General features: G+C 38.6%; 1 protein-coding gene across 2 annotated transcripts in view; it reads right to left on the reverse strand.

The window, feature by feature from the left end:
- LOC126355205 (RING finger protein 145-like) overlaps positions 1-25,210 on the reverse strand; it is a 223,447-nt gene that overhangs the window by 110,148 nt on the left and 88,089 nt on the right. For both annotated transcript variants that reach the window (XR_007565474.1, XM_050005440.1), the window contains one exon: positions 99-469. Coding sequence is in view for 1 of the 2 variants with exons in the window: in XM_050005440.1 (XP_049861397.1) it covers positions 99-469 (371 nt within the window). In the remaining variant the exon portion in view is untranslated. The remainder of the gene's footprint in view (positions 1-98; positions 470-25,210) is intronic.

The raw sequence follows: 25,210 nt of genomic DNA on the forward strand, positions 1-25,210 counted from the left end.
CATTATGTCAAGTAACATAAGGAATCAAACCCAAATTCCATGTACTGAGAACTACCAACTGACAAAACTAACTTTAATTTAATATGAAAAGTACTTGCCTGCACAGAAGTAAGAGCACATGTGGAGACAACAACGAGTGCCCAGAAGTCAACCTTGAAGAGAGAGCACAAGAAATACGTCATGTACAACGGAAATGTTAAAAGGAAAAGGCAGAGGAATAAAAGACGGATATGCCGCAACTTTGACACATTCCTCGATGCACAAAGACGCATTAGCAAGGGCTCTGTCATTTCATGCATGGACTGGATGAGGGAGCCCAACACAATGAAAAGAACCACAGACATGGCTCCAACTCGTTGTGGCATTGCCAAACGAGTCATTCCTGTCTGTAGAGAAAGCAGTGCCATAGTAATGCCTTCACCTACACCAGCACGTGGATGCTCACGAATTAAACCTGAATCCCATTTTCCTGCAACAAAACACCAATTTTAGAAACACATAATGTGCACAAAAAACTAGTGTGCTTTCTGCTTTTTTCATATTTATTGGAAAATGAACAGAGCTAAGATATTAGTACAATAATATTTTAAATACTGTACATGCCAGGCTTCAGAAAATGGAAAAGTTAACGAATACTTCTAAACCAACAATACTCTTTATTGATCTTTCTGTGCAGTAATGACTTGCTGTTTTTACTCAAAAAACTATCATGAATGTCTTTGTAAATCTGTTAAATTGGTCTAATAAACTTCAGTTGATCTCATAAATGTAGCATAAAGTAAGTGGACATTTATATTGTTCTGTTCTGCAAAAACCTATCGCAACATTGCAAAAACATGAAAACTAGACCGTCCATTAGTATAAAAATTCCTGATCAATTCTGATGAGTTATAATGTAAAATCTTCATAAATATTTCACATGACAAGTAGACACAGGGAGAAAAGAAAAGTAGAAGATTTGTATAATGCTAAATTACATGACTCATTCTTTACTTTCTTTCTTTCTTTTTTTTTTTTTTTTTAAAAAAAAAAGATCCAAACTAACTTTCAGCAGGTAATGAGGTGTCCATATTTATTGTTGCTAATTTTGTAAGTGTCTTAATCTCTGTGTGGTTCATGACAACCTTATTCTATAGGTTCTGCATACAGACAAACATAAAGAGTAACTCAGTGCTGAAATTCTACATCATATTATCAGGCACATTGCATTACTCAAATTATTTTAGGAATAACATCTTAGAAAGGCTAAAAGCAAGAGAAGCAACTTTTCTCTGAATGTAGCATTTAACATAAAACTGCTCTTTCATGAATTTATCACTAAAATTTCCAACATTCTCTTATTTTTTCTCATTTTCTTTCATAATGCATGTCATTTGCAGAACTGGAATATGAAATATAATTAATAACATTGTAACACCAAGGTTCCTCAAAAGTAATATTCGTAACAGATTATTTATTTTATCAGAAGAGACAATATATTTTGAACCATTCTGCTATAAGCAACAGCAAAACAAGTTTCCTAAACTGTCCAAAGTTCACAAGCAATGCATTACAAAAAGCAAATGTTGATGCATGAAACAATCAGGATGTGATTATCACACAGGGCAACAGGACTTCCTCACCATTCACTATGTAGTGACTGTAAATAGCAGCTCTAACTCCTCCTCCTCCTCCTCCTCCTCCTCCTCCTGTCAGCCATGAGGTTCAGGTTTTTGAATGCACATGCAGTGCAAATCAAAATTCATGTCAGCTCTGTCTAGGACATGGGAGGAATGTAATGACCAAGCAAATAGTGTACTGATGCTGCAGCCCACTTTCTGCCCCCAGCTCCTTCATTTCTACATATTGGTGAACAATGATATTTATGAGGTTTATGATTGAAGTAGCAACCAGCCATAAGAATAGTTTTAAAAAAAAAATGTTTATGGTTTGAGTTAAATAAAAATTTTTAAAGCATACTTTTGGCTATGTGCTGATTGAATTGTACACTTTATAACCATAGTACTACCACATAACTTTTGACAAGACTACATACTGATGTTTACTTTGAACCAATATGGAATCTGAAACAGGCAATGCAGAACAAGAGCTATGTGACATTCAGTTGAAGAATTAAGCTAAACTCAACAATATTCATCCACATACACAATGTACAAAACAATTCAGATGTTTTACTGTTTGACCATTTATCCCACAGTCCCACTAATGTCTAGTCTTTATTACATATGACACAGGCCCTTTTCTACAGTTTCATAAAGATAAAATAACACATTCTTCATGTGTTGGTTCCTGTTCCAGGCTGCAGAGCTCTAAAAAACAAATTGCAGAAGTAGACCTGAAGGAAAGATGAGCATCGCAATTTTTGTGGGGCATATGTTTACAATTGGTTTAACAATTACTTTCTCTTTTCTAATTAATGATCTTTTAGTTTATCACTATGGCAATTTACTCCGTGGGTTACAAAACTGATCTGCCATATCCTCCCAGTAATTATGTAGCATTTTTCAACAGTGTAACCTTTGATAACTGCTATTTCGTCAGGTACTTGCCTATTCTTCTGAGGTAACACTGGCTACACTAAAATTTTAACTGTGTTTCAAATGTTCCAGTTTTAATTCTACTTTTTTATATTCTAAATAAATTATTCTTATATCTAGCATGTGCATAGCCTTTTTTATACTCTTTATTTTCCCTTTACAGTGACCAAAGTTGAAAAGTTGGAGTCAACAGCAAAAATGTATTAACAATGTTAGCCGTATTACCACTCCTGCTTCTTATCCCTCCTGTTATCTTTTCAAGAGTGCATTAGTTAACACAGAAAGTCAGACCATAAGTACTGTCCAACTGGAAGAGTACAATAACTGACATGGTACAAATGTCAAAAGAATGGGCTGTAAGATAATCGTGCTCCGTAACTGTCATGTCATAATAGTGTAGCTCAACTCATTATTCTGGTTTGGCATCATTAGTTCATGGCACAGCTATTAACTGATCCCCAAATCAATTGTTTGTTAGAGCAAACCAGTCCATAAAAAATAGGCATTCATATATCTTGAAATAAGTTAGATTAACTGAAAAATAGGGGTTAGGTCATGTAAGAATCTTATAAATCCTTTTTTTCTGAATTTTCATTTCTCATGAATTCCAGTCTGTGGAAAAGATGCACTGTGGTGCTCACCATATGAACTACTTGGACTTTGGCACTGTATGTATGAACATATAACAAACATTGAATAAATACAGAACTACATTCCTAGGCATGATGAAAATGCAAAGAAAATATATGTATTACAGAAAGAAGTTTGTAAGTCATTTTTGTATACTACTGTCAGTTAGGAAGAACAAATCTTTTATATTAATAAAAATACATTTAAATATCTGCTCTGTTCTTCTTCTTCTTCTTCTTCTTCTTCTTCAGAGACTGCAGCCTTGAACTGCTAGGTCCTGAATGGTTTTTATTTCATTTGCTCAATACTCAAATTAAGATTGTGGTGGGACAATATTTACTTCAAATCTGGTGGAAGAAATTTAATGTTGTCTAGATGATGATGATGATGATTATTATTATTATTATTATTATTCAGAACCATATAATAAATACAATCCTAAGAATAATACTGTTTCAGGACAGCATACAGATTATTCTTCTGAATATATCAGAATAAGAATACTGAATTTTATAATTTGTAAAGTAAAGTTCTGAATTAAACAATGAATTTTACATTTATATACAAAAAATGGTTCAAATGGCTCTGAGCACTATGGGACTTAACATCTATGGTCATCAGTCCCCTAGAACTTAGTACTACTTAAACCTAACTAACCTAAGGACATCACACAACACCCAGCCATCACGAGGCAGAGAAAATCCCTGACCCCGCCGGGAATCGAACCCGGGAACCCGGACGTGGGAAGCGAGAACGCTACCGCACAACCACGAGATGCGGGCCATTTAAATACATTTACATTTTTAATATATAGGAAAAGTGTTACAATTGTTTTCAATTACCATTAAATTGCTTGTAAATTACCAAATGCTATGAGCCTGAAATACTTACAAAGCATTTACATCTACATCTATACTCAGAAAACCACCTTATGGTATGTAGTGGAGAGCAGTTCTTGTACTAGTGTTACTTTCTCCTTTTCCTGTACCAGTCACGTATAGTTTGTGGGGAGAATGATTGCTGGAAAGCCTTCATGTGGGCTCCAATCTCTCTAATTTTATCTTAATGATCTTTTCAGGAGATATACGTAGGAGGATGTGCTCTTTAAGTGAAGACCAGATGGCAAATGAGGACACACTGTCTACTGTAAAGTGATGCAGATTAGTACTTGGATGCCTCTATCTGTCACATCCCTTCACAACAAGAATGTGTCCTCATCAGCACACTAGTGCATAGAGCATGCAAAATCTCAGACTGTGACAGACTAGTAGACGAACTGCAGCTTTTACAGGCTGTATTCTGTACAAACAGTTACGAACTGCCAGATACAACATGCCTTAAGATGGAAGAAGCAAAGAGTACAGCCTGCTGAATATTAAGATAAAGCATTTGAGACAGTTGTTATTCCACACATCGGGAACACACAAGCAAAAACCAGAATAATACTCTAAAAACAAGACATAAAGTGTGTGTTCCGCCCAACAGCCAAGACTAAAACCATATTGGGATTACTCAAGTATGACTTAGCACTCCCAAAGCCAGGAGTCTATCTCATCCCTCCCCAACGTGAAAAATGTATGTAGGCGCGAATCTCTTGCTCAACATAAAGTCCTGAGCGACTGGAAAAAAGTGCAGGTGACGCCTGTATATAAGAAGGGTGGAAGGACGGATCCTCAAAGCATCGCTCCTGCGAAACACAACTCGCCCTTTTTTCACATGATAATTTGCAAACCATGGGTGAAGGGTGTCAGACGGATGCCATATTCCTTGACTTCCGGAAAGCGTTTGACTCGGTGCCCCATTGCAGACTCCTAACTAAGGTACGAGCATATGCAATTTGTTCCCAGGTATGCAATTGGCTCAAAGACTTCTTAAGTAATAGAGCCCACTACGTTGTCCTTGATGCTGAGTGTTCATCGGAGGCGACGGTATCATCTGGAGTGCCCCAGTGAAGTGTAGTAGGTCTGCTGTTGTTTTCTATCAAGATAAACGATCTTTTGGATAGGGTGGATACCAATGTGTGGCTGTTTGCTGATGATGCTGTGGTGTACGGGAAGGTGTCATCGTTGAGTGACTGTAGCAGGATACAAGATGAGTTGGACAGGATTGAATAGGAAAAAGATTCCTGTAACGTTTGAATACTCCATTAGTAGTGTAGCGCTTGACACAGTCACGTCGATTAAATATTTGGGCGTAACATTGCAGAGCGATATGAAGTGGGACAAGCATGTAATGGCAGTTATGGGGAAGACGGATAGTCATCTTTGGTTAGTTGGTAGAATTTTGAGAAGATGTGGTTCATCTGTGCAGGAGACCAATTATAAAACACTAATATAACCTATTCTTGAGTACTGCTCGTGCGTTTGGTATCCCTATCAGGTCGGATTGAGGGAGGACATAGAAGCAATTTAGAGGAGGGCTGCTAGATTTGTTTCTGGTAGATTTTATCATCTCGCGAGGGTTACGGAAATGCTTCAGGAACTCGGGTAGGAGTCTCTAGAGGAAAGGAGGTGTTCTTTTCGTGAATCGCTACTGAGTAAATTTAGAGAACCAGCATTTGAGGCTGACTGCAGTACAGTTTTACTGCTGCCAACTTACATTTCACGGAAAGACCACAATGATAAGATAAGAGAGATTAGGGCTCATACGGAGGCATACAGGCAGTCATTTTTCCCTCGTTCTGTTTTGGAGTCGAACAGGAAGAGAAGATGCTAGTTGTGGTATGAGGTACCCTCAACCACGCACCGTATGGTGGATTGCATAGTATGTATGTAGATGTAGATATCTCGACAGTACAGGAGAGATGCTCTGAGCATAAACATCGCACTGAAAATGTTCAGCCAACAAAGTCTGCTGTCACAGAACACTACATCTCCCATGGACATACCACAAATTATGAGGACACCAAGCTGTTGCAATGATACACCATCTTCTGGGATGGTGTTCTCAAAGAAGCTGTAGAGATTGAACTACGTGATGGACTTATATGGATGGCAGCTTTCAATTAAGGAAGGCCTAGGACCCAGCTTTGAGCACAAGCGAAGGACAGCAACGATCTATGTGGAGGCCCACTTCTCTCATACAACTGAAAAGGATGAAGAATCACTATTGTCATGCCAACAGAGACCTGCATTTGGCACCTGCTGCAGAGCTACTAATGTCATGGATCAATGCTCAATATCATGCTTACCCCCACCATTGCACCAGGTCTGCACCCGGAGGCGATTGCCTGGAAATGGTGGAAGGAGAGAGGGGAGGGTAGGGGCAGAAAATAAAGACAGCACCCAGCAGTTACACTCAGTCATCAGAATTTACTGAAGATGGCAAAGAAGTCGGCCTGCTGAAATATCACATCTTTTGCACGACACCACACTGAATACCTGAGAACTATTCAAGATTTCCCTATGTTAGGAAACCTAAAATCACACAATACACTGATTGGCTCTTCTAAGAATGTATGCTCTTGGCTCTTCTAAGAATGTATGCTCTTGGCTCTTCTAAGAATGTATGCTCTTGGAACTTTAACAATAAACTATACTATGACAAAGAATGCCTGTTTTGCAGCATCTGCCACTGGAATTGGATAGGCATCACCATACTTTTGCAGTTACTAAATGAGCCTGTAATAAAACTTGCTGCTCTCCTTTGGTTCTTCTATATTTCCTCCATCAGTCCTATCTGATAATGATCACATACTGATTAGCAATATTCAATTATGGGTCTAACAAGTGTTTGGTAAGGTAGTTCCTTTGTTACTGGGTTACATATCCTGAGGATTCTTCCAATGACTCACGGTCTGGCATCTGCCTTACTCGTGATTAATTTTATGTGGCTGTTCCACTTCAAATTGCTCTGTATGCATACTCTTAGATATTCTATGAAAATAAAGTAACTGCTCCCAGTGATTTTTCTACAAGTTTGTAAATTTACAATAAAATGTTTTTTGCCTATTTATTCACAATATGTTATATTTGTTTATGCTGAATGTCAGCTGTCATTCCTTGCGCCAAGCACTGATCCTCTGCTGGTCTTCCTACATTTCTATTTATTTTTCACGAAAACAAAGAACACCCACAGAATAAAATTGATTTTCTATTGAAATTCTTTTAAGTTGGTGTTTTAATTTTGTGACAGGTTGCACAGTGATATTTTTAGGTAGTGCATTGGCTAGTTTCATCCCAGCATGAAGTGTATTTTTTTCATCTAATGCTGTTAACTGGCAAACTAAGGAAACTGCAAAAAGAAGGGAGTTTGAGGAGATGGGACCTGGATAAAGTGAAAGAACCAGCGGTTGCTGAGCATTTCATATGGTTCATTAGGGAATAACTGACAAGAACAGGAGAAAGGAATACAGTAGAAGAAGAATAGATAGCTTTGAGAGCAAAATAGTGAAGGCAGCAGAGGACCAAGTAGGTAAAAAGATGAGGATTAGAATAAATCTTTGGGTAATACAAGAGATATTGAATCTAATCAATGAAAGGAGAAAATGTAACAATTCAATAAATGAGGCAGGTAAAATGGAATACGAATGTCTAAAAAATGTGACTGACAGGAAGTGCGAAATGACTAAGCAGGAATGGCTAGAGGATACATGTAATGACTAGAAGCATATATCACTATTGGTAAGATGGATGCTGCATACAAGAAAGTTAAAGAGACTTTTAGAGGAAAGAGAACCACCCATTTGAATAGCAAGAGCTTAGATGAAAAACCAGTCCTAAGCAAAGAAGGGAAAGCAGAAAGGTCGAAGGAGCATACAGAGAGTGTATACAAGGGAGATTTACTTGAGGCCAGTATTATGGAAATGGAAGAGAACATAGATGAAAATGAGAAGGGAGATATAATTCTGCATGGAAAATTTGACAAAGCACTGAAATACTTTACAAGCCCCAGGAATAGAAACATTCCATTAAAGTTACAGGTAGCCTTGGGAGAGCCTGCCATGAAAAAACTCTTCCATCTGGTGGGCAAGATGTATGAGATACCTGCAGACTTCAAGAAGTATTTAGTAATTCCAATTCCAAATCAAGCAGGTGCTGACAGGTGTAAAACTACCTATCTATCAGTTTAATAAGTCATAGTTGCAAAATACTAACACGAATCATTTACAAAAGAATGGAAAAATGGTAGAAGCCAACCTCGGCGAATGTCAGTATGGATTCTGGACAAATATAGGAGCACGTGAGGCAATACTGACCCTACAACTTCTCCAAAGATAGGTTACAGCAAGATAAACCTACATTTATAGCATTTGTAGGCTTAGAGGAAGCTTTTGACAATGTTCACTGGAATACTCTCTTTCAAATTCTAAAGGTGGCAGAGGTAAAATACAAGGAGCAATATGCAGTTATAAAGAGTCAAGGGGCATGAAAGGGAAGGAGTGGTTGAGAAGTAAGTGAGACAGGACTGCAGCCTATCACAATGTTACTCAATCTGTATATATGAAAGAAAAATTTGGAGCAGGAATTAAAGTGCAGGGAGAAGGACTTGGAAGAGCAGTTGAATGGAATAGGCAGTGTCTTGAAAGGGGGATATAAGATGAAAAACAATAAAAGCAAAATGAGGATAATGGAATGTAGTCAAATTAAATCATGTGATGCTGAGGGAATCAGATCAGGAAACGAGACACTTAAAGCAGTGGATGAGTTTTGTTATTTGGGAAGTAAAATAACTGATGATAGTCAAGGTAGGGAGGATATAAAATGTATACTGGCAATGGCAAGGAAAGCGTTTATGAAGAAGACAAATTTGTTAACATTGAGTAAACATCTGAGTGCCACGAAGTCCTTTAATAAAAGTATTTTTCCAAGTATGGCGAACTATCAGTTTAATAAGTCACAGCTGCAAAATACTAACACGAATTCTTTACAGACGAATGAAAAAACTGGTAGATGCGGACCTCGGGGAGGATCAGTTTGGATTCCGTAGAAATGTTGGAACACGTGAGGCAATACTGACCTTACGACTTACCTTAGAAGAAAGATTAAGAAAAGGCAAACATACGTTTCTAGCATTTGTAGAAATCTTTTGACAATGTTGACTGGAATACTCTCTTTCAAATTCTAAAGGTGGTAGGGGTAAAATACAGGGAGCGAAAGACTATTTACAATTTGTACAGAAACCAGATGGCAGTCATAAGAGTCGAGGGGCATGAAAGGGAAGCAGTGGTTGGGAAAGGAGTGAGACAGGGGTTGTAGCCTCTCCACAATGTTATTCAATCTGTATATTGAGCAAGCAGTAAAGGAAACAAAAGAAAAATTTGGAGTAGGTATTAAAATTCATGGAGAAGAAGTAAAAACTTTGAGGTTCGCCGATGACATTGTAATTCTGTCAGAGACGGCAAAGGACTGGGAAGAGCAGTTGAGCGGAATGGACAGTGTCTTGAAAGGAGGATATAAGATGAACATCAACAAAAGCAAAACGAGTATAATGGAATGTTATCGAATTAAATCGGATGATTCTGAGGGAATTAGATTAGGAAATGAGGCACTTAAAGTAGTAAAGGAGTTTTGCGATCTGGGGAGCAAAATAATTGATGATGGTCGACGTAGATAAGATATAAAATGTAGACTGGCAATGGCAAGGAAAGTGTTTCTGAAGAAGAGAAATTTGTTAACATTGAGTATAAATTTAAGTGTCAGTAAGTTGTTTCTGAAAGTATTTGCATGGAGTGTAGCCATGTATGGATGTGAAACATGGACGATAAATAGTTTGGACAAGAAGAGAATAGAAACTTTCGAAATGTGGTGCTACTGAAGAATGCTGAAGATCAGATGGGTAGATCACTTTCAGAAACGACTTCCTGACACAAATTTATACTTGATGTTAACAAATTTCTCTTCTTCAGAAACGCTTTCCTTGCCATTGCCAGTCTACATTTTGTATCTTCTCTACTTCGACCATCATCAGTTATTTTGCTCCCGAAATAGCAAAACTCCTTTACTACTCCAAGTGTCTCATTTTCTAATCTAATTTCCTCAGCATCACCTGACTTAATTAGACTACATTCCATTGTCTTCATTTTGCTTTTGTTGATGTTATATCCTCCTTTCAACACTATCCATTCCGTTCAACTGCTCTTTCAGGTCCTTTGCTGTCTCTGACAGAATTACAATGTCATCAGCGAGCCTCAAAATTTTTATTTCTTCTCCATGGATTTTAATACCTACTCTGAATTTTTCTTTTGTTTCCTTTACTGCTTGCACAATATACAAAATGAACAACATCGGGGAGAGGCTCCAACCCTGTCTCACTACCTTCCCAACCACTGCTTCCCTTTTATGCCCCTCGACTCATAGCCTTACACTCCCTGTGTTTTACCCCTGCCACCTTTAGAATTTGAAAGAGAGTATTCCAGTCAACATTGTCAAAAGCTTTCTACAAGTCTACAAATGCTAGAAATGTAGGTTTGCCTTTCCTTAATCTTTCTTCTAAGGTAAGTCGTAAGGTCAGTATTGCCTCAGGTGTTCCAATCTTTCTACAGAATCCAAACTGATCTTCCCCGAGGTTGGCTTCTATCAGTTTTTCCATTTGTCTGTAATGAATTCATGTTAGTATTTTGCAGCTGTGACTTATTAAACAGATAGTTCGGTAATTTTCACATCTGTCAGCACCTGCTTTCTTTGGGATGGAATTACTATATTCTTCTTGAAGTCTGAGGGTACTCCGCCTGTCTCATACATCTTGCTCACCAGATGGTAGAGTTTTGTCATGACTGGCTCTCCCAAGGCGGTCAGTAGTTCTAATGGAATGTTGTCTACTCTGGGGGCCTTGTTTCGACTCAGGTCTTTCAGTGCTCTGTCAAACTCTTCACGCAGTATTGTATCTCCCATTTCACCTTCAGCTACATCCTCTTCCATTTCCATAATATTGTCCTCAAGTACATCACCCTTGTATAGACCCTCTATATACTCCTTCCACCTTTCTGCTTCCCGTCCTTGCTTAGAACTGGGTTTCCATGTGAACATACAAGTGGTTCTCTTTTCTCCAAACGTCTCTTTACTTTTCCTGTAAGCAGTATCTATCTTGCCCCTAGTTAGATAAGCTTCTACATCCTTACATTTGTCCTCTAGCCATGCCTGCTTAGCAATTTTGCACTTCCTGTCGATCTCATTTTTGAGACATTTGTATTCCTTTTTGCCTGCTTCATTTACTGCATTTTTATGTTTCCTCCTTTCATCAATTACATTCAATATTTCTTCTGTTACCCAAGGATTTCTACTAGCCCTCGTCTTTTTACCTACTTGATCCTCCGCTGCCTTCACTACTTCATCCCTCAGAGCCACCCATTCTTCTTCTTCTGTACTTCTTTCCCCCATTCCTGTCAATTGCTCCCTTATGTTCTCCCTGAAACTCTGTACAACCTCTGGTTCTTTCAGTTTATCCAGGTCCCATTTCCTTAAATTCCCACTTTTTTGCAGTTTTAATCTACAGTTCATAACCAATAGATTGTGGTCAGAGTCCACATCTGCCCCTGGAAATGTCTTACAATTTAAAACCTGGTTCCTAAATCTCTGTCTTACCATTATATAATTGATCTGGTATATTTTAATATCTCCAGGACTCTTCCATGTATACAACCTTCTTTTATGATTCTTGAACCAAGTGTTAGCTATGATTAAGTTATGCTCTGTGCAAAATTCTAACAGACGGCTTCCTCTTTCATTTCTTACTCCCAATCCATATTCACCTACTATATTTCCTTCTCTCCATTTTCCTACTCTCGAATTCCAGTCACCCATCACTATTAAATTTTCGTTCCCCTTCACTACCTGAATAATTTCTTTTAGCTCATCATACATTTCTTCAATTTCTTCATCATCTGCAGAGCTACTTGGCATATAAACCTGTACTACTGTAGTAGGCGTGGGCTGTGTGTCTATCTTGGCCACAATAATGTGTTCACTATGCTGTTTCAAGTAGCTTACTCGCACTCCTATGTTTTTATAATCCTGTATTCACCTGACCAAAAGTCTTGTTCCTCCTGCCACCGAACTTCACTAATTCCCACTATATCTAACTTTAACCTATCGATTTCCATTTTTAAATTTTCTAACCTACCTGCCCGATTAAGGGATCTGACATTCCACGCTCCGATCCGTAGAACACCAGAGCCATTGCATACTTTTGCTATGTTTACCATATTTTAAAAATTTAGATGCGCTGTCTCTAGCTCGATCTAGTTTTGATATCTCACAGATTGACCATGGCCTGGAACTGTGTGCAGTCACTAACCAAGAGGCCACTGCATAGTGAAGTCATTACAGAAGAGGAACAGTAAGACGGAGTCATAGCTCCTGTGCCCACTCACCCGGTGAATCCCCTGTTGTCACACCGTATGCATTGTCTCTGACAGTAGATGCGGCCGTGATGCATGTGCTTCGCACATCCACAATCGCCATGCAGATTGTGAGCTTTTGCTTACATTACCGTGGCAACGATACTCACAGAAGTAGCGTAATGCACACATATACACACAAACCTGAACGTAGCATGTGGCGCAATTGAATGAAGCAGCGGTCACCCAGCACTACAGCAACACCAGTGTGTATATGAGTGCATTCCGCTACTTCTGTGAGTATCTTTCCATGTGTAGAAGTGGAAAAGTGTGTGTGCACGTGTATAACTGGAAAATGGGTGCCTGTTGTGCAGAGAAGAGGGCTTTCAGGAAAGGAACTATGCTGAAATCCCCAGCATGGGAATTTATATACAGATTGTGTGTTTACTTTAAAAGGGAAAGAGACAATGGTGGGCCCTTGATATTGGTAAGTAAAGTGGTTGACAGAGTGGCAGAAGCATTGAACATCTCTATAGCAACAGTGAAGATAACCACAAATGATAAAGAGGCTGCCAATTCAGCTGTAAGCCCTGTTACTGTGACGCCTGGAAAGTCAAGGAAGAGGAGATGATGTGTGGCTGAAACAGATAACTTTGATGAAAGTGCAATCAGGCAACACATGTACACATACTACAGCAGGAAGGAGTATCCGACACTGAAAAAGTCACTGCAGAACAGTTGTTTGTTCACAGGCAGAATGACAAGTCTCTCCATTGTTTTGAAAAAAATTTTGGTTCTGTTGGAAAAAGTTCTCAGGATGAAAGGTATTAATGGTATGCAGAGACACTGTAGCACGGAGATGTCATTTCCTGCATGAGTTGCTACCAGTAAATCCCGGAAATGTAATACGGACTGATGAAACATGGGTCAACGCGGGGCATGCACATTCCATCGCATGGACAGATGACATGTGCCACAGATCTATGAGTGTGCCAGCTGGTAAGGGAGGGCGACATCTTATAGTTCATGCTGGCTCTATGAAGGAGGAGATGAATGCAGGTACATTCAAAGACTGGTTTGTTACTCGGCTGCTACCAAAAGTAAGCTCTGGTAGTGTTTTTGTAATGAATAACGCGCCGTAACATTCCGTAAAATTAAATGACGCACCAACAGCTGCTCGCGAGGAGAGAGAAAATAGTCAGCTGGTTGAAAGATAATAAAATAGGCTTTCAACAGAATATGCTGAAAGCGGAACTTCTGGAATCAGTGAAAAGATGGAAGCCACAGAAGAGGCATTATGTGATTGATACACTAGCACTGGCCACAAAGTTATACGTCTTTCACCATTCCACTGCCATTACAGTGCAATTGAACTCATTTGGAATTAAATAAAAGCAAATGTTGCAGAGTGAAGCAAAACCTTTATGCTGCGAGACAGAGAGAGGCTGGTAAATGAGGCTGTCACATGATTAATGCCAGAAAATTGGAAGAACATCATGAACCACATGTGGAAAGAGATAACAAGTTCAAACATAGAAGAAGGTGTAAGAGAAGAATCCATTCATAATGTTGTTGTTTATCAGATGATGAGGACAGCAGCAGCGAAGATACCAAAGACTGTGGTCGTGCTGAGAGACGACCAATCATATGACTACGATTTTGGGGTTTCTGTTCTCCCACATGAAAAAAAGAGGTAAAGTCCTTATTCAAAATTTTACATGTAACATTTGTGCAATTTGTTTTACCTTGTTAATGTTGAAAATCTGATTGTGTGTAATTTTTATTTTGGCAGGAACCACAGTCATCGTGATTTTTTTTTAATATGATGTTACCACCGCATTATGGTAATAATTTTTATTTTATTGTTTATACGACACATAGTTTGACCATAGGCCATTTACAAGTACAGTAATTTATTTATATGTCAAAAGATATCATACTGGTATGAAATACAGCAAAATCTGAACTGTATAACAATACAATAAAAATTGTTGCAGTCAAATGGCTGCAACATCATTAAAGAAAATATTTGTGTGTGTGTGTGTGTGTGTGTGTGTGTGTGTGTGTGTGTGTGTGTGTGTGTGTAAGGTGACAAACACAATATTCCATCAAGGAACACATTGGTCAGCAGAACGCTGCCCCTACATGAATGCTGCAATGACTGGCATGGCACTGTTAGGTTCTGAAGGAACTGAGTGATGCTGCAGGCCGAAGGGTGGAATGGGAAGATTCGTCATCCTACTCCCCCTGCCGCTGGCTCGCTGCTCGTCCGTATTGAATACTGGCAACTGCGCTGCCAGTTGTCAGAGCTCTTCTCTCTATGTACAGAGTCATAGTGTGTAAAGTGTTGTGCACCATGCCACCCAATAAAAGAAACATCATTTCATAGATAGCTGACCATCCTAGAACATTAACATATGATGGAATTGTTTCATTATGTCGAGTTGGTAAGGAAGAAAAAAGTTTTGAATAGACCAGTATGTCAAGACAAGTCTTTATACTGCAAGAATGCAGAAGGAAGGACCACGACAACAACTTCTGACAACAGCAAGTTGCAGTAGCAGGGATTTGTCCAAAGGTAACCAAAAAAAGATCTATGTGAAGCATTCATTGCAAGCAATATTTCTCTTCACAAACTTACAAAAACCATCTTCAATGGCTTCCTGTGCAAATATTGCTTAAATCAAAATATACCAGATGAATCAACATTGGGTAAAAATTACACACTGATAATTTACGTAAATGTTCTGGGAAAAATATGCAATGAACTCTAGGATGGCATTATCTGGATTTCAGATGACAAAACTGCAGACACTTGTGGCCATTACATTGCAAATTTAATTATTAGTGCTTTAAAAGAAGAGCCTGCTTCTTCCTATTTATCAGCCTGTGAAGAACTCCAAAAAATTAATCATTTTATTACCACCAGATTTGTGAATGAGGGTAATAGAAAAAATATTTCCAGAATCTTCTGCAGATGAAAGGGTGTTTGTGTATCCTGCATCCTATATGATCAAATCAGGAAAAGCTCTCCCAGTATTTTATCCCAACTCGATTCATGTGACATGCTTTGTTCATGGAGTACATTGCCTTGTTGAAGAAGTATGTTCCACGTTTGTGAATGTAAATAAACTGATTTCATGCACGAAGAAAGTGTTTCTAAAGGCTCCTGCTCGCATCAAGACCTACCAAGAAAAATTACCCAAATGTGCCTGTAGCTCTCAAACCAGTGGTAACTCATTGGAGTACATGGGTCGAAGCTGTGTTATTTTACAATGAACATTTTGAGGCCATTAGAAGGGTAGTAAATAACTTCCATAGTACAGAGGCTTTGGCAGTTTGTCAGTGCAAGGAAGCTTTTAATGATTCCTGTATTAAAAAAGACACAGCTCTGATTAGCACTCATTTTTCCCCACATACTTGCAAGTATTAAAAAGTTTGAGACTCAAGGTTTGTCAGTAATGAATCTATTCAGTTAATGAATAAAACTATTCGAGTGGACTCTTCACTGTCAGAGGTATTCCTAAGAAAATGGAAAGGAAAGTCTGAAAACATTTTAAACAATAACCCAGGCTTTGAACCCTTGAGCCAAATTGATTATTTTATTAATGGGATGGGTGAAATTTTACCAGAAACAATAAGTGCCAACATAGCATTCAAATTCATATACTGCCTAGTTATTTCAGTTGACATAGAATGGTCCTTTTCTGCTCATAAAAATGTTTTGAGTGATGGAAGACACAATCTTACTACCAAACATTTGGAACAGTACATGGTTGTTTATGTTTACAATAGACAAAAAATGTAAAATAAATTGTAAATGGTGCTTTGAGCCTATCATACTAATTAAAAGTTAATGCTGATCAAAAATTTCATGATTGTATGTTTTTGAGCATGCCGTTCTGCATGTGATATATCTCCAAGTTGGTCCTGTACATATTTACTGTTTCGCTTCAACTCTCTCACATTGCATCCACTTGTTTCCGATAACAATAGCAAATAAAAACAATTCTTGAACATGGTATGGGTCCCCATTTGGAAAATTTTTAGAAAATAATCCCAAAAAAGGTCCCCTTCCTAACCTCTACCAGAAAGTATTCAGGAAATCATATCAGCATTCGAAATGTGCCAATTTTTCACATGGATGTCGCTCTTCCTTGTAATTAATATGTACAGGTTCAACTGAGATATAATGCATGCAGTAACTACCATGCTTTTCTATTATTTGATCTTGCATATTTCGACACTTTCCATGCATATTTGAATGTGTATTTTAAGGTTTTAGTATGCATATAATCCGGTCTCTAATAATAAGTTTATGTTGATTTGTGTTGTTGCATCCCATACTTCTACAGCAAAGCTCAAGTTAGATGAGAACAATTAATTATACAGTTTTTAGCATATACGTATCATTGCAATATTTGCTACTCATGTTCATGACAAATATGTTTTTAGACATCTATATGCATAGGAATCTATATGCATGTTCCACTTCACATTGCCTTGGACTTTGATTACCAAGAATTTTGGTCACTTTCTCCTTTTTTTACTATTCTTTGCCTATGGATGATTTCTAAATTTCATTGTGGCAGTCTTTGAAACACTTAGAATTAGATAGCTTTCACTGTAGTATTTGACTATTTCTACAGTGTTGTAAAATACTATGGATCACACATCTATGAATACCCAAAAAAGATCAAAATCAATATGCTGCAGATTTAGTAATTATCAAACTGAGACAGAAAAGAAACACCTTAAATCAGAGGAGCACTCTCTTCACTGGTGGTAAAACGCTGCTGCTTCTCAGCAGAAACGATCATTTGTTGAAAACTTAAATTCAGCCAAAAGAAGGAAAGACCATTACAGACAAAAACTGTTCAGATTTTTACAAAAGCATAGAATCCAGTCAAAAAGCTCCCTAATGACCACTTTTTTAATAGCAGTTTCAAAGTAGTAAGGCTTCATCTTCATTCAAGTACTTTGACAACCTTTTGAATTTGTACGCCTCATCATTATTTAAAAGGCAAATTTTGCCAAAAGCAGATGCAGATTTTGCCAAAAATAGGTGCTGCGTTTTGAAGTCCTGTTGCACAGCACCTCTAGACTGTAGTAAACTTTGTGTATGCACATAATTGATATATTTTCTGCATACAATTACGGGAGCAGTACTTTGTATCATAACAATCAAATCCTTTAAATACTATTTCTATTACAGTTACTGTTTTGTCTATTAACTGTGCTGTAGCTACTGAAGTTTACTTGTTTTTCATAAAGCTGTTCTGACTTTTGAATATTAGATCGTGTTGACTCAAGAATGTCATTGGTCAAGTGAAAATAACTTTCTCAATTACATTAGTAAAGACATGGAAGATTGAAATGGGTCCACAGCTTTCAATGTTACATTTATCATCTTTCTTCTACATTGGGGTTACATGTGCTGTTTTTAGGTTGTTTGGGAAGCTACCAGAGGCAATTACATCATTTGCTGCTGTTAGTACCTGCTTTCTGTTTGCAGAGTCAAATATAAGATCTGCACAAGTGGAATAACCTTATATCTGTACAGAAGATTGCTGAAGTGGTCAACAGAAGTAATGTGGTTTTTAAAAACATTTGCAATCTGATATTGGCACTGATGACATTCCCTTTAAAATGGATGGTAAGATCACTAGCTGTTTTTTTCTTAAAGTCTGTGAGGCTATTCATAACTTCCAAACAACTATGCTAGTGTTAATTGCATTCCTTAATGTTTCTTTCTATTTTCTAATAGCGGATCCCTGTAATAATGATGATAGTTCTTAAATTCTACCATTAGGCCGTAATTATTGCCATCCTTTAGCATAGCACATTGGAAAAATTTCTTTTCCTTTGTTCTTTCCACTTCTTGATTCATCCAGTTACCTTCCTTTTTTCCGTCCCCTTTTAATTTACTGGAGAGGCAAAGTGACACACTGACAACAATAAAAGTCTGAGGCAAAGTGACTCAAAGTAATGCAGCTGTTCTTATACCATTGTGAGTTTCCTAGCATACTGCTGAGATTTTCAACACTGTTATCACTGGCGATTCTTTTTGTCACACTTTTTTCCCTTATTGCTACTGATGTAATGATTTCAGTTTCTGTCAGTAGCTGAACAGAATGTTGGTCAGAGACGACAAGCTTCAGAGCTGATGCTATGTATGCACAGTAAGTAACAGATATTAAATTAAAATGTCAGTGCATGATTTGCTGCTACTGACCTCTCTAGTGGGCTCGTACATCATAAAAGTAAAATGAAACTGATCTAGTATTAGCATTAGGGTCTTTATTTTGTTTCAATGTGGAGTCTGTAGTGTTATGCCACAAATAACTGACAGTGCAGATCAGTAAAATTAAGACAACTGCCACAAATAATATAAAACAATGTGGTAAGCAGGTCACATCACAAGCTGACCGAATGTTACTAAACTGAGAGCTGCTTGCTGATACAACAGGAACTTCCATTACAAGAATGAACACTTGCCACATTGCATGTGCAGCCAAGGGAAATATCACTAACCCAGCAAGAAGCCAGGACCACTGCAGCATCAGTGGAACAGTTATTTTATGTCCTACTGTGGCTTATGAGATCAAAACTAATGCTATAGTAATGCTAGGACGGCCCACGAATGAATAAATACTCATCATTTTTAGTCACAGGGATCACAGTCTTCTACCAGCCTGCAGTCCAAAGGCGGAATCTACATCAGTCTACAAATCTTTGTGGTTCAACTAGTCATACTCTCTGAACTCTGCTGTCACTAGCTGCAGCTGTGTTGCTGGTGTCAAGTCTGATGTCGTAGAATTAGTGCTATCAGCTACTCCTACCCTTGCAGTCTACAGCCTGAGCCCAGGGCTGTGCAGCCATTCAACTGCCATTGCTTCTGCAACCGAATTCCTTGTTGCCTGCCTCTGCTTATGTGGGCAGTCACCACCACTGCTGGGAGCTCTCATCCATCTTGGAACCATGATATGATTCTGCCCACCTCTGCACGCTATGTCCTAGGCTTCCACGCAATATCTAGTCTGTATTACAAGCCACCACTTTCTGTTGGGGTCGGTGTCACTATAGAACTGCTGCTGCCCCCACTTGCTGCTGGGATTAACATCACTGTACAACTGCTGCTGCCATCACCAATGGCCACCCAACACTGCAAGCTGTCAGAGCCACCCACTGCCAGTTGCACCTCCTCGCAGGCCACACACACACACACACACACACACACACACACACACACACACACACACACACTATTATGTCCTGGGGTGTTGACTTCTCTGAGGATCATCATGATTGTTGTAGTTAATGAACTATAAATGAATGTTTTATCAATGCGTCTTTTGGATGTTGATGCCATTTTAAAACCTTGCCAGTTGCTCACCAATCTTCTAAATTTGTTCCTGTCAGGAATTTCACTCTCCGAGATACCAATCTCCCTAAGATCTTTTTCACATTCTTTTAACCATCTCAGCCCTGTTTCCTTAGATTGGATGAAACCCCATATTCTTTCTGTTAGTCGGTCACCGTCCATCCTCATGAGATGACATAACAATCATCTCATCTGAATGGATGTTGTGATACGTTCTGTCTTGCTGTACAAATCCTCGCTTGCTCTCATTCGCCATTGTCCGTCAACCCATCTATTATCTAGGAGTTTCCTTAATATCCTACACTCTCACTTTTCCAGAAGCTCAGCCTGTCCTTGTCTATTCTTGGTCAAAGTTTCGGACACACATAAGCCCTCATGTTTTATAACTGTTTTATAATGTTGGAACTTGGCGCCTATACTCATAGACTTTTTGTTATAGGTATTCTTTGTCAGTTGGTATGCCTGGTCTAACTTCCTCACCCTAACATTAATTGCTTCTTCTTCTAATCCATTCTTATGGGTGACTTCGCTGATATACCCAAAATTCTTAACTTTTCCAATTTTTTCCATATTGGTTATCATCCATTCAAGTCCATCACAGATGTTTGTCATATACTTTGTCTTTCGAATAGAGATCTGGAGTCCAACTTTTTCAACATTTCTGACAGCCTATTGATCTTGTTGGCTGCTGACTATGTTGTTAGTAAAAATGTCCAGGTTATCCGCAAAGGCCGAGCAGTCAATGTACATCCCATATTTTTTGGTCCCTTTGTTTTCTTTTGTTCAAGGCCATGGTAAATAACCAGAGTGTGGATACAAATCTGAAGGTGCCATTATATCAATATTCATGAAACCAGATGAATGTGCAGGCTTGTCACTGTTTGAAGGGAACAATAAAGAATATTATTTATGGCCAGTGAGAAGCCCGTATTTTAATTTAGCAAGTCATGAACTACCAGTATGTAAACAGTGCCAGCTGCATGTGGCACATGTTTATGTTATGGATGTGAAGCACAACAGTGCTCAGAGTCTCTATGGGCTACAGCCCATCTTAGGAATTAGTGTCATTTTCTTGTCCATCTGCCCTGCTGTTTGTGGTAGATGTCCTTGCTTTATGGTGCAGTTTAAGTACAGGGTGTTTATAAATGAATATCAGGGTTTTAACACTTTATAATATTTATTATATTAAACTTACAGTTATAAATGATATGTCAAATGAAAGATCAACTCAAATGGTTTTACCAAGAACCTTATAAATGTTCAATGCGAGCACCATTTGTAACACGGGACACATCAAGTCTATAGCCGCGTTCTTCCCAAATGTTGATAAGTGTGTCTTCAGTGATTGTAGCAACAGCTGCTTCAATCTGGTTTCTTAATTCAGGGAGGTCTGCTGGTAGCGGAGGAATGTACACACAATCCTTGATGAAACCCCAAAGGAAAAAAATCGAATGGCATTAGGTCGGGTGAACATGGAGGCCATGCAAAACAAGCCCTGTCACTGGGCCCCTTGCAGCATATCCAGCACTCGGGTACAGTGAAGTTCAACCTGTCTAGTGGATGCGGCAGAAACATTGTGTGGTGCGCATGCGCACTGGTGCCAAATACAACTGTTTGAGTTGCTCTTTCATTTGATGTAATAAATACTACAAAGCATTAAAACCCTGATATTCATTTATAAACACTCTGTATATTGTATTTCATTGTTAGGCAGCAGTTACACAAATGGCACAAACACAAGCAATGACAAAGCAGCCAAAGGTAGGTGGCCACTCATGGTAGATTGTGAGTGTAGTAAAGTCACAATGGCAGAGGTAATTGCTTTGGTCAGATTCTTGTTCCTCCTATGGATATTATAGCCACTAGTCTAGAGACTTCTTTTCAGGTAAACTGACTGATGATGAGTCAGCATTTATCGAGAATCTGGTAGCAGTTGCTGGTCAGGGTGATTGGCCAGATGATGTAGATTTGAATATGGATTAGTTACAATTAGTAGGTGACATAAATGCATACATTGTATATTATGAGGGGTTAAAGGAGATGTATATTTAGTCTCCTGTGTGCTTTGGTAGTTTAGTTTTGAATCTCTGTATGTTAATCAAATTTATCAGACACATAGTTTTGAATCTCTGCATGTTAATAAAATTTATCAGACACAGTTCTCTACAGTACGGTTTTATAGCGCATGTATATAATCATTTGTTTATCTCTTAAGTGTAGTTTTCCATCATTTTTAGTACAGATGGGGACTGTGACTGCTTTGTGCAGATGTGAGCTGAGTTAATGACACTTCACTCTTGGCTCCAGGTTGTGTTGGCCTCTATTACGGAACTTGAGGCTGCAGTGGATGGGCATCACTGTTGTGGACCAGCCATGGGGATCCAACATACATCCATTCAACCCACAAGTCTGTCGATCGGTCCACACCAGTGACCCCCCTCAAAAATATTTTCAAGTCGGCACCTCTGGGCAGGAATTAAAAATGAGCTCACCAAAGCAGCTTTGGTGCCGAAGAATATCAGCTGTTTTTCGACTGAAACTGCCTCTTTTAATTTTGTAAAGAATAAAAGTGTATTTGACGAGCTGTGCAAAGAAAATCCAAACTTGATTGCAGCAGCATGTAACTGTCATCTTTAGAATAACACTAAAGCAAGCAGCAAATGCGCTTTGAACTGCAACCAATTGTTATTAAGATTATGTAAAGAATACCATCTGTCTGCTAAAAGAGTCAGTGAGCTAAACGAATTTTTTGCTTGGATGGAAATTGAACTGCAAGAGATTTTAAAACACATACCAACCCACTGGCTATCTCTCACTCCGGCTGTAAAGCAATAGTGAAAAACTTTGAATCAATCCAATTATACTTCCTCTCGTAGAAGTACACATCGAAGATACTCAGACTTTTTTGAAGGTGAATTATCTTTGGCATATCTGGGCTGTAGGATGAACATTGGCAGTTGTTATGCATGATTAAATGCAAAATTTCAATCTGATGATGTGCTTATAACAGACTTAATTGACCTTACAAATGGCTATAGAACATCTCCGAAACAAAGAAAGGTATATCAGTTTTATGACTCAGTGGCATCCTAAATAATTCTGAAATTGTTGTTTTTGTTGTGGTCTTCAGTCCTGAGACTGGTTTGATGCAGCTCTCCATGCTACTCTATCTTGTGCAAGCTTCATCTCCCAGTACCTACTGCAACCTACATCCTTCTGAATCTGCTTAGTGTAGTCATCTCTTGGTCTCCCTCTATGATTTTTACCCTCCACGTTGCCCTCCAATACTAAATTGGTGATCCCTTGATGCCTCAGAACATGTCCTACCAACCGATCCCTTCTTCTGGTCAAGTTGTGCCACAAACTTCTCTTCTCCCCAATCCTATTCAATACTTCCTCATTAGTTATGTGATCTACCCATCTAATCTTCAGCATTCTTCTGCAGCACCACATTTCGAAAGCTTCTATTCTCTTCTTGTCCAAACTAGTTATCGTCCATGCTTCACTTCCATACATGGCTACACTCCATACAAATACTTTCAGAAATGACTTCCTGACACTTAAATCTATACTCGATGTTAGCAAATTTCTCTTCCTCAGAAACACTTTCCTTACCATTGTCAGACTACATTTTATATCCTCTCTACTTCGACCATCATCAGTTATTTTGCTCCCCAAACAGCAAAACTCCTTTTCTACTTTAAGTGTCTCATTTCCTAATGGAAATTCTGAAAAGTAAATGATAATCAAAACAAAATGCCCAAAAGAGAAGCGGCTGATTACTTGCAGCGAATTAACTTTGAAGAGAGCATAACAAAAGCTTTCAAACCACTTTCATTATCAAGGAAACATCACCCAACTTTAGAATTCATAGTAGTGACTTCTCAATATGAATTCTGTGTAGAAGAAGAGTTAATGTTGAAGAAATGTGTGCAATTTAACGCCTTTCTCAAGGAAGAGGAGGAGAACTTTCTTTTTTACACTGGCATCTGATGGTAAGTGGATTAAATTTTTTAATCAATGACGATGTAAATAAAACAGAAAGAAACTTCCACATGGGAAAAATATATTAAAAATAAAGATTCCAAGACTTACCAAGCGGGAAAGCGCCGGCAGACAGGCACATGAACAAAACACACAAACACACACACAGAATTACGAGCTTTCGCAACTGGCAGTTGCTTCGTCAGGAAGGAAGGAAGGAGAGGGAAAAATGAAAGGGTGTGGGTTTTAAGGGAGAGGGTAAGGAGTCATTCCAATCCCGGGAGCGGAAAGACTTCCCTTAGGGGAAAAAAAGGACAGGTGTACACTCGCACACACACACACACATATCCATCCGCACATACACAGACACAAGCAGACATATTTAAAGGCCTTTAAATATGTCTGCTTGTGTCTGTGTATGTGCGGATGGATATGTGTGTGTGTGTGCGCGAGTGTACACCTGTCCTTTTTTTCCCCTAAGGGAAGTCTTTCCGCTCCCGGGATTGGAATGACTCCTTACCCTCTCCCTTAAAACCCACACCCTTTCATTTTTCCCTCTCCTTCCTTCCTTCCTGACGAAGCAACTGCCAGTTGCGAAAGCTCGTAATTCTGTGTGTGTGTTTGTGTGTTTTGTTCATGTGCCTGTCTGCCGGCGCTTTCCCGCTTGGTAAGTCTTGGAATCTTTATTTTTAATAAATTTTTTAATCATTATGAAAACTATGAAAACCTATTTATAATTGTCTGTTTGGTGTTTTCTATACCTCATTTCAAGGCTGCACCAGGAAGAATTTTCAGCCTCATTGCGAACATATGGTAACTTGAGTGAAACTGTTTGTCAATGGCTACATTAGAAGCTGAATTAATGGTGAGGATGAATTACTCATTTACAAGCCTGCAGTTTTGTCATTTTCTGAATGGGTAAGATGTTCTTAAGAAGGCTGAAAAGTGAGCAGAAATGTCAATAATGTAAAATGCAGTGCTTTGTTATACTGCACTTTTCATTTCAGGCCTGTGGGTGTTTTGGGTAGGGTAGTAAAAAAATCCCATTTTGTTCAGGGGAAAAAAACAAACAAAAAACAAAAAAAAAAAAAAAAACAGGCAAACCTGGTTGCACTGAATGTAGATAATTTTGGCTCTGACAAAGCAGATCTGCCAAAGGTGTTACTGATTCCCAATTTGGATGTCCTAGACTTGGACGATTTTGATGGACCTACGCTGCAAGCAAACTGTCAATGCAGTTGAGTTAGGCAAGAAGTTGTAACATTTTAAAGGAAAGGTCAAGGTCACCTAAAGCAACTCTGTTGATACAATTTGCAGATTTATTCAGTCCTAGCAGACCATTATCAGCAACACCTGTGACTCAGCACAAAATCGCAATGGGAAATAACTACCCAGTCT

This window comes from Schistocerca gregaria, chromosome 3, assembly GCF_023897955.1.
Source record: "Schistocerca gregaria isolate iqSchGreg1 chromosome 3, iqSchGreg1.2, whole genome shotgun sequence".
NCBI classification, from domain to species: Eukaryota; Metazoa; Arthropoda; class Insecta; order Orthoptera; family Acrididae; genus Schistocerca; species Schistocerca gregaria.